The sequence below is a fragment of the Triticum dicoccoides genome, chromosome 6B (assembly GCF_002162155.2).
Source record: "Triticum dicoccoides isolate Atlit2015 ecotype Zavitan chromosome 6B, WEW_v2.0, whole genome shotgun sequence".
NCBI lineage: Eukaryota > Viridiplantae > Streptophyta > Magnoliopsida > Poales > Poaceae > Triticum > Triticum dicoccoides.
In genome coordinates, this window is record NC_041391.1 from 25,199,019 (window position 1) to 25,208,675 (window position 9,657).

The 9,657-nt window shown below is 43.7% G+C and overlaps 1 protein-coding gene across 1 annotated transcript; it reads left to right on the forward strand.

Moving 5' to 3' along the window:
• Positions 1-324: 324 nt before the first annotated feature.
• Positions 325-1,184, forward strand: LOC119325364 (glycine-rich cell wall structural protein-like). Its single transcript, XM_037599117.1, has 2 exons — positions 325-496; positions 592-1,184. The coding sequence occupies exons 1-2, from the start codon at positions 418-420 to the stop codon at positions 774-776; spliced, it is 264 nt and encodes an 87-aa protein (XP_037455014.1). The 5' UTR covers positions 325-417; the 3' UTR covers positions 777-1,184.
• Positions 1,185-9,657: the final 8,473 nt, after the last annotated feature.

Genomic DNA, 9,657 nt, shown 5'->3' on the forward strand with positions numbered 1-9,657 from the left:
CGAACGGACGGCTGAACTTGACAGGCGAGTGCTCCGGCACTCGTGTGTCCTGCCAATTTTCGGTACAGTACTCCGAATTGAGAGGAAGGCATGCACATCTTATCTCATGGATTTGGATGCACACATCTACATTAATTCGTACCCATCGGTGCTGATCGGTGCGTGCATGCATATGGCGCCGTCGCCGAGTCGAGCTTTGTCCCGTTTCCTCACCGCTGCCATCACTACTTTGTACGTACATCAGCTCCTCCTATCTTATCCAAGCTGACCTCCCCTCTATCTTATCCAAGCTGACCTCCCGTCTATAAATTGGCTTCGATCATCCATCACACAACACACAACCTAGCTAGCTAGTACAAGGTATTTGCTGCTGATCAATATTGCACGCCCAATTGAAGGTCGACGAGGATTTCAAGCATGGCGTCCAAGGGTCTCGTTGTGTTTGCTGTCCTGCTGCTTGCTGCGTCTTTCCTCGTGGCCACAGCTGAACAAACTCGTGCGCACTAGTTTTCAACTGCACTATATACACGTATCGTCTTCGTATGTATCATCATTAGGCTAAATACATACGTACTATTTTTGCTCATGCAGAGGCCAAGAAGGAGACCCAAGCCGGTGTTCAGGTCGGCTACGACGGCGGTGGTGGCAGTGGCGATGGCAACGGGTATGCTGGACACGCCGCCGGAGGCATCCGCTGCTGCCGGCACAACTGCTACAGGCGTACTAGCTGCCGCTGCTGCACCCCCGACGAGATCGCGGAGGAGGTCCGCCACTAAGTGCTAGATGCAGCTACCTGCGTAGTATATATAGGTACTAATACTACCGTTGCTAGTTGCAAGCACATAGTAACTACTCGTATACATGGTCAATAAGACGATAGGTGCATGCATGCATGTATGCACTCCCTCCGTTCCTAAATGTAAGTCTTTCTAGAGATTCCACTGGATGGACTACATACGGAGCAAAATGAATGAATCCACACTTAAAAAGCATCTATATACATCCGTATGTAGTTGATAGTAGAATCTCTACAAAAACTTACATTTAAGAACGGAGGGAGTATATATGTATGTATAGATGTATGTATCTTAATCCAATACCAGGGCTTCGATCTGGTCGTGTGTAAGCGTTGTGTTCCTTGCTCAATGTACAGGCAACCCTCGTGTGTGCATGTTATAACAAAAGTCCCACGCTCTTGTTTGAGAATCATATAGTTAAATTTCCCTAACTAATACCATGTTGCTGATACACGGGATATATCAGCAAAAAGTTTTAAACAACAGCTTGGGATGAGATTCTACCAGAGATGATTTTGAGAGTGCAACCGTCTGTGACGTGACATAGTCTTTGAGAGTGAGGATTCCGTGTCCACCGGGTGTGGTGCCCTCTTCTCTGGGACATAACGTCACGTCATATAAATGGTAAATAAGCAAAGACTGTTCTGGGACATAACGTCACGTCACGACGGCTGTGATGTCAAGACAACCCAAACGATTATTCCCTAAAACTTTTTGTTGTTATACACGTTTGGCCGTGTGTTGCAACGGCCGACAAAAATAGCGCATGGTCTTAACCCAATAATCATGACTAAGACTCCAATAGGTCTTGCCGAGGCGTCTCTCTTTCTCTCTCTCTCTCTCCGCATAAGACGAGAAATCTGCTATTTTTTCATGCAAGATTTTGCCGAGGCGTACATGCTTTGTTATTGACGGTTTCTTTCGTCTCCAATTTGGCTTTGATGAGGTGTTCCCTTCAATCCGGGTCGGTTTCAGTACGAAAGTAAGATGGATCATGTGCTATTGATTAAGGTTGCACCTTAAATATCATTTTAAAAATATTTAAAAGCTAAAATAACATCATACTCGTATTCTACACATTTTTTCTAATCAAATTTTATATATAACATGTTAAAATTGGAGTCAGGGTTTAAAAAGATACGTATATTTTAAAAAAGTATTATTTGTTCTAGTTGGACTGCGGGTTAATTATAGAAATGGCAGGGGGTTTTGCGCTAAAACATCAAAAGGATTGCGCTAAAACATCAAAAGGATTCGTTTTCTGTCAGTTAATGGTGGAGTGTAGGTTATTTACTAGAAAAGGGAGGAGAGTTTCTGTAAAACAGTAAAAAAACAGCTCGTTTTCTCACTTAAATGTGGATGTTGGGTTAATTACCTGAAAACAACAGGGATTTTCTGTAAAATTGCGTGAGGGTGAACCGGCAAGAACGCTCCGTATGTTATTAGTGGGTATAGATATATTCTAGCAAAATGGCTCGTGTGTTGTATAGGGAGAAACCAGAAGTCATAATTCCAATAGTCTTAACCATATTTAGCTACATCACCGATATACATTATCTCTCTCAATTTTATGACATCATTAATATTTTTTTAAACTCGTGCACATATTTGAAACCGTGAACATTTTTCAAATTCTTGAACACTTTTAAAAAATTTAAAAACTTCTAAAATGAAAATATTTTTTGCATTCATGAACAAATTATACTTTTTGCAAACATTTTTTAAAATTGTGAATATTTTCTAAACAATTTTCTTGAATCGGTGAACATTTCCAGAATCGACGAACATTTTTTTGGAAATTGGTGGAAGCATTTTTCAAATTCACGAGCATTCTTTTGATTTTACAAACAATTTTCCGATTTAAGGAACATTTTTTTAGATGCATGATCATTTGTTTAAGTCATGACCAAATTTTGAATTTTAAGGATATTTTTTCCATTCATGCTCATTTTTTTAACTGGCCAAATTTTCTCAATTTCATTAACGCTTTCTTACATGAACTTTTAAAAAAATTAACATTTTTATTTCCCAAACGTTTGTTTTCAAAAGTGTGTATATTTTATGAGTATGCGAACATTTTTTGAACCCACTAACTTTTTTGGTTTACTACCTTTTTTAAACTTTTTTGAATTACCTTATTATTTAAAGGAGAAAATCGTAAATGGAAAATAAACAAGAAAAAAAATTGGAAACCGGCCGCCCGCAAATTGGCCAGCTCAAACGAGCATTTTGCATTTTCGCCCAACACAAAGAGCGCAGTATACATACATGGGCCAGCCCAGGCTGGGGAATTCCCCTGTTTGAAATGTTTTTTGTCACTTATAGATGGCATCGGTGATTCTCAAAAAAAAAAAAGATGACATCAATGGGTAATATTCTGCAACTTTGCAAGGAATTTAAATGACGTACCGCCAGAAACAATAGCCCCTTTATTACTAGGTCGAGACTCTATACTATTTGCAAAACTTTTTCTAAAATTGTGAATATTTTTTAAACATTTTTCTTGAATCGCCGAACATTTCCAGAATCAACGAGCATTTTTTTCGAAATTGGTGGAACCATTTTTGAAAGTTACGAGCATTCTTCTGATTTAATACACATTTTGTGATTGAAGCAACATTTTTGGAAATGAATGATCATTTTTTGAATCAGTGAACATTTTATGGCCGAATAAATTTTTCATGTCATGAACAGCTTTTTGAATTTTTAGGATATTTTTTCTATTCATGGATGTTTTTGAATTGGCTAAATTTTGTTCAATTTCCATAACATGTTTTAATACATGAACTTTTTGAAAAATAATGAACATTTTTTTATTTCCCAAACATTTGTTTTCAAAAATTGCAAACATGTTTTGAATAACCAAACGTTTTTTGAATCCACAATCATTTTATTCCAAAATTATATTTTTTATTTGCAGAATTTTTTTGAAGTCCCAAATTATGTAAAGTAGAAAAAACAAAAAGAAAAAGTGATAAACGAAATTTCAAAAATGACGGGATTCCCAAGCGGGCGAACATGGGCCGGCCCAAACGGGCGCCCTGTATCTTCTATGAGTGCACAAAGCGTAGTATAGGAGGTCCCTACTGCATGGACCGGCCCAGACGGGGATTCCCCTGTGTGAAATATTTTTTATCACTTATAGATCAAAAATTGCAAACATGTTTTGAATAAGCAAACATTTTTTGAATCCACAATCATTTTATTTCAAAATTATATTTTTATTTGCAGAATTTTTTTTGAGGTCCCAAATTATGTAAAGTAGAAAAAACAAAAAGAAAAAGTGATAAATGAAATTTCAAAAAATGACGGGATTCCCAAATGGGCGGACATGGGCCAGCCCAAACGGGCGCGCTGTATCTTCTATGAGCGCACAAAGCGTAGTATAGGAGGTCTCTACTGCATGGACCGGCCCAGACGGGGATTCCCCTGTGTGAAACATTTTTTATCACTTATAGATGGCATTGGTGGGTAATATTTTGCTACTTTGTGGGCAATTTTCACGACGTACAGCCAAAAGCAATAGCCCCTTTATTATTAGGTGTAGTTTAGGTAGAGATATATGGTTCTGAAACAAGAGTCCTGAGTTTTTTTATAACATTCACAAGTGTTGCTTGTAGGTTGAGCAAGAAGGACAACTCTTACTTCTGCTGGGGGCTCCTCTTTCCTCCCTTTTCTTTCTCTCTCCTCCTTTCTTCCTTGAGAGCCGCCGCTGTGCACCCGGCTCCTCTCTCCTCTTTCTTCGACGGCTTTGCCGGCCGGAGATGGAGTGGGAGAGGAGGCCGTTCTCTTCCTGTGTATAGTAGCTTAGGACTGAGGTGTTTGCCTGGACTTCCCTTTTGGGCGACTGGCGTTATGCCGTTGGAGTGCATCCCATCGTCGCATGTGTACAGCGCTCGGTGGTCGCCGGCGCCGTCCTCTGCTCTTCCTCCATGGTGGACGCGAAGGGAAGTCGACGGATCTGGCGCTAGCTCTTTGAATAAGTGCGCGGCTGCCTCAGATCGAGCCGATCCAGTGTCCTCCCTATTTTCTTCGTCCCGTCTCGGTGGCGGCAGTGGAACCCGCGGGAGAACACGGCGGGGTTCGAATCCTGGGTGCATGTTCTCGCTGGATCTAGTCGGATCTGCAAAGGGATCTCCACCAAGCTGCTGTCTACAGCATCCATCATGGTGATGGAGAAGTGGCGGCGCTCACAGGGGAAGATGGACACTGCGGTTGGGGTCCGTGAGCACACATGGCGGTGGATTTCGAGAGGCTGTGGTGCCCTTCTTGGTTGCTGCCTGGTCTCTGACGACCCGCTGTATTCTCAGGTCGAAGGGCGACCATCTTCATTCCTCCCGGCCAAGATGCCAAAGGGGAGGCAGTCCTGCTTAACGGTGGAGTTTATGACATGGAGTCATGGAGGTCTCGTTGGCCCAAGTGGTACCGTCCCCGGCGCCGGCGAGGCTGAATCCATCGGGGTGCAAATAGTTCGGACCCGATTGCAATCTTCTTCCCTTGTTCGGGGTCTTGTTTGCATATGCAGGACCTAGTTCGTAGTTTTCTGTTTCCATGGGGTCCTGTTGTAAAATGTACTATCATGCTTATCAATGGATGACTGAGTCATTCTGGACTCTTCCCTTGTTCAAAAAAAAACTCTTACTTCCTGCAAAAAAAAAGATAACTCTTATAGGGGTAAACACAGGACCAAAATGGAGTCCTAGTATTGGACCAAAATAACCATGCAATATACCGTACATATATACATGCGCCTACTTTCTTATTGACTCGAACGGAGTCCTGAGTTAGGATTCGGTTTCCACAGGGTGTGATGCCCTCGTCTGTTTGCAATGTTCGATCAAGATAAAATGATATGAATTATATATGGTAATAATATGGTTATGTGCATCATCATGCATGCAGAGACCATGATTTTTCCCCTTTCAATTTTTTTCGTTGGACCACAATAAGAAAAATCTCGTGCTTACTATTGATAATTTTAGTATGCATAAAAGATATCATTAACATCTAGCTCGTCAAATGATCTGAATTATGATTCGGCTCCAGCAACCTTCTACTCCACATGATTTTATATCCACATGGTGACAATGTTTTAGATTCTGCAAAATGCTTTCAACCACACGTGGAACTAAGGAACATGACGACTTTGCACTGATAAAATCTGACTCCCAAACGCCACAGACCTTTTTTTTTTGAGAGAGAAATTTTCATTCATATCAGGAATCGGTATAAAGTAGTTGACCCTTATAAGCACACTGAAACGTAAACACAAAGGACCATGAACACCTAGAGTACCCTAAGACAACCATAACACAAGACGATCTCCGGAGCCCAGTGTCATCATCCCTGAATCTTGAGAGAAGACCCCTACAACAGAAGGATCTGCAACTAGTCTCAAGCAGGTCATCATCTTCGACCACGGTACAATTGCCGCCACGCTGCTTCCTTCTTTCTTGACACCAGCGCTGAGAGGGCATGGACATCAATCCAACACACCTGCAACAGCTGTCGCTATCTTTGGCTTTGAGTACCGCGAAAAGTGTCCCTTCTAAAAAAAAGAGAACTCGAGTCATCCGACTGGTCCAGCACCGCGGCCGGGCCATCCGCCCAGGCAAAGCATAATCTCCCATCAGCATCAGCACAGAGAAAGAAGAAGAACAACAGCAGCAAATCATACCAACAAGGAAGAAGAAAGGTCTTCGTCTCGCTGCATCCATCGTCCATCTGAGGACCCAAACGGCCAGTGCCGATGGACCTCCAGCCACCATAGCCCGCGACCTCGACGAGATCGGGGGATCCCCAACCCCACTGGCTCCTAGACGCAGGCAAAAGCCTTGCCTGACCGTGAATGAAGCCCGGAAAAACTTATTCCGACGCGACACCACTGCAACGGCCTCGGCAGCGTCACCCTCAACCCTAACCCTACCACAGACACACCTAGCGAACAGACCCGAGATTCCCCCTCCCTCCCGCCGCTGGAGCGGCTGACGAAGAGAGAGGGAAACGACGTCGTCACTGGTGGCGCACAAGGGAAACCTGGTCGCCTCATTGATCGCCTCGTGCGATCATATAATCGTGGGATTTCGTGATTGTGTTACAAGCCGGTGAGTACACTAGTAGAAAAGGGGGCAATGGTCCAGGCCGGATCAGCCCATTAGTCCCGGTTCAATCCAGAACCGGGACCAATGGGGGCATTGGACCCGGTTCGTGAGCCCCGGGGGCCGGCCGGGACACGTGGGCCATTGGTCCCGGTTCGACTGGACCTATTGGTCCCGGTTGGTGGGACGAACCGGGACCAATGGGCCTCGCTCCTGGCCCACCACCATTGGTCCTGGTTGGTGGCATGAACCGGGACCAAAGGCTGTCCTTTAGTCCCGGTTCGTAGCACGAAGCGGGACCAATTAGTTGCCTATATATACCCCTCGCCCGCAAACAGAGCACTCCCAGTGCTCTGTTTTTCGTGGCCGGCGAGGGGAGAGCTTTGTGGTGCTCTAGCTCACCTCCTATGCACACGAGGTGTTCGATGGAATGCCCGAGCCACACTACTTAAGCTTTCTCCTCTCCAAGCTCGACCTCCAAGCTTCATTTTCCTCAATATTTGTCTAGGTTTAGCGGTCCGCCACGTCCCGTCCCCGTCTTCATCGCCGTCGATCGCCCGCGCCGATCTCGTCGCCGGCACCACCGTGGTGAGCCTCTTGTTCTTATCTTCTTTCTGAAAGGAAAAAAAATTCTTACTTGTATGTTTATATAGATACTTGTATAATTTTCTTACTTTTATTATTGCATCTTATATAGTGTGATGGTTTTGGTATCCGCCCCCGTCGGCCCTCGTCCTGTCTATGATTCGGATATGGTATATATTATCTTTTCATAACTATTGGTTCATTTGTTGTTTATGACAATTATGCCGACCAACGTGACATAGATTTTATTTATCTAGGAGGTAGTTGAACCGGAAATTTCAACCGACCCTATTGTCGAGAGGTTAAATTTAGTTGAAGAAGAAAACAATTTGTTGAAGGAAAAAATAGAAAAAATGAGGAGGAGAAGATGATATTGGAGTTGCATGTTGCAGATGTCGTCGATGATCACAAGATCAAGATGGATGCAATGCACTTGAAGATTAGAAAGATTAGAACATATGCCATTCATATCGAGGCTTGGTATCATTATGCCGTTGGATCAGTTGTTACATTTGTTGCGATTATGATCGCATTTGTTTTCGCATTGAAATGTTTTACATAGTTTCAGTGTATGGTTTAATTAATTTAGATGCTCTACAGAGCTTTATGTTGTTAGATGAGAACTATGTATGTACTTTGGTTTTAATGTGATGATGAACTTTTATTAATTTGGTCACTTAATTATCTATTCATGATGTTATGTAATGATTTTTGACACACTTAATTATATATAATGCACGCAGATGAACCGACAATGGATGTACGGTTCAAGACACACCTCTGAGTACATTAAGGGCGTGCATGATTTTCTCGAAGTGGCTGAGGCAAACAAGCAGAATGGTTTTATGTGTTGTCCATGCCCTATATGTGGGAATACGAAGTCTTACTCTGACCGGAAAATCCTCCACACCCACCTGCTTTACAAGGGTTTCATGCCACACTATAATGTTTGGATGAGGCACGGAGAAATAGGGGTTATGATGGAAGACGGTGAAGAAGAAGAGTACGATGACAACTATGTGCCCCCTGAATACGGTGATGCTACTGAACATCAAGAGGAACCAGACGATGTGCACGATGATGCTGCAACGGGCGAAGCTGCTAAAGATCAAGAGGAACCAGACGATGTGCCCGATGATGATGATCTCCGACGGGTCATTGTCGATGCAAGGACGCAATGCGAAAGTCAAAAGGAGAAGTTGAAGTTCGATCGCATGTTAGAGGACCACAAAAAGGGGTTGTACCCCAATTCCGAAGATGGCAACACAAAGCTCGGTACCGTACTGGAGTTGCTACAGTGGAAGGTAGAGAATGTTGTGCCTGACAAAGGATTTGAGAAGCTACTGAAAATATTGAAGAAGAAGCTTCCAAACGATAACGAATTGCCCGACAGTACATACGCAGCAAAGAAGGTCGTATGCCCTCTAGGATTGGAGGTGCAGAAGATACATGCATGCCCTAATGACTGCATCCTCTTCCGCGGTGCGTACAAGGATCTGAACGCATGCCCGGTATGCGGTGCATTACGGTATAAGATCAGACGAGATGACCCTGGTGATGTTGACGGCGAGCCCCCCAGGAAGAGGGTTCCTGCGAAGGTGATGTGGTATGCTCCTATAATACCACGGTTGAAACGTCTGTTCAGAAACAGAGAGCATGCCAAGTTGATGCGATGGCACAGTGAGGACCGTAAGAAAGACGGGAAGTTGAGAGCACCCGCTGACGGGTCGCAGTGGAGAAAAATCGAGAGAAAGTACTGGGATGAGTTTGCAAGTGACCCAAGGAACGTATGGTTTGCTTTAAGCGCGGATGGCATTAATCCTTTCGGGGAGCAGAGCAGCAATCACAGCACCTGGCCCGTGACTCTATGTATGTATAACCTTCCTCCTTGGATGTGCATGAAGCGGAAGTTCATTATGATGTCAGTTCTCATCCAAGGCCCTAAGCAACCCGGCAATGACATTGATGTGTACCTAAGGCCATTAGTTGAAGAACTTTTACAACTGTGGAATGGAAACGGTGTACGTATGTGGGATGAGCACAAACAGGAGGAATTTAACCTAAAGGCGTTGTTGTTCGTGACCATCAACGATTGGCCCGCTCTCAGTAACCTTTTAGGACAGACAAACAAGGGATACCATGCATGCACGCACTGTTTACTTGACACCGATAGTATA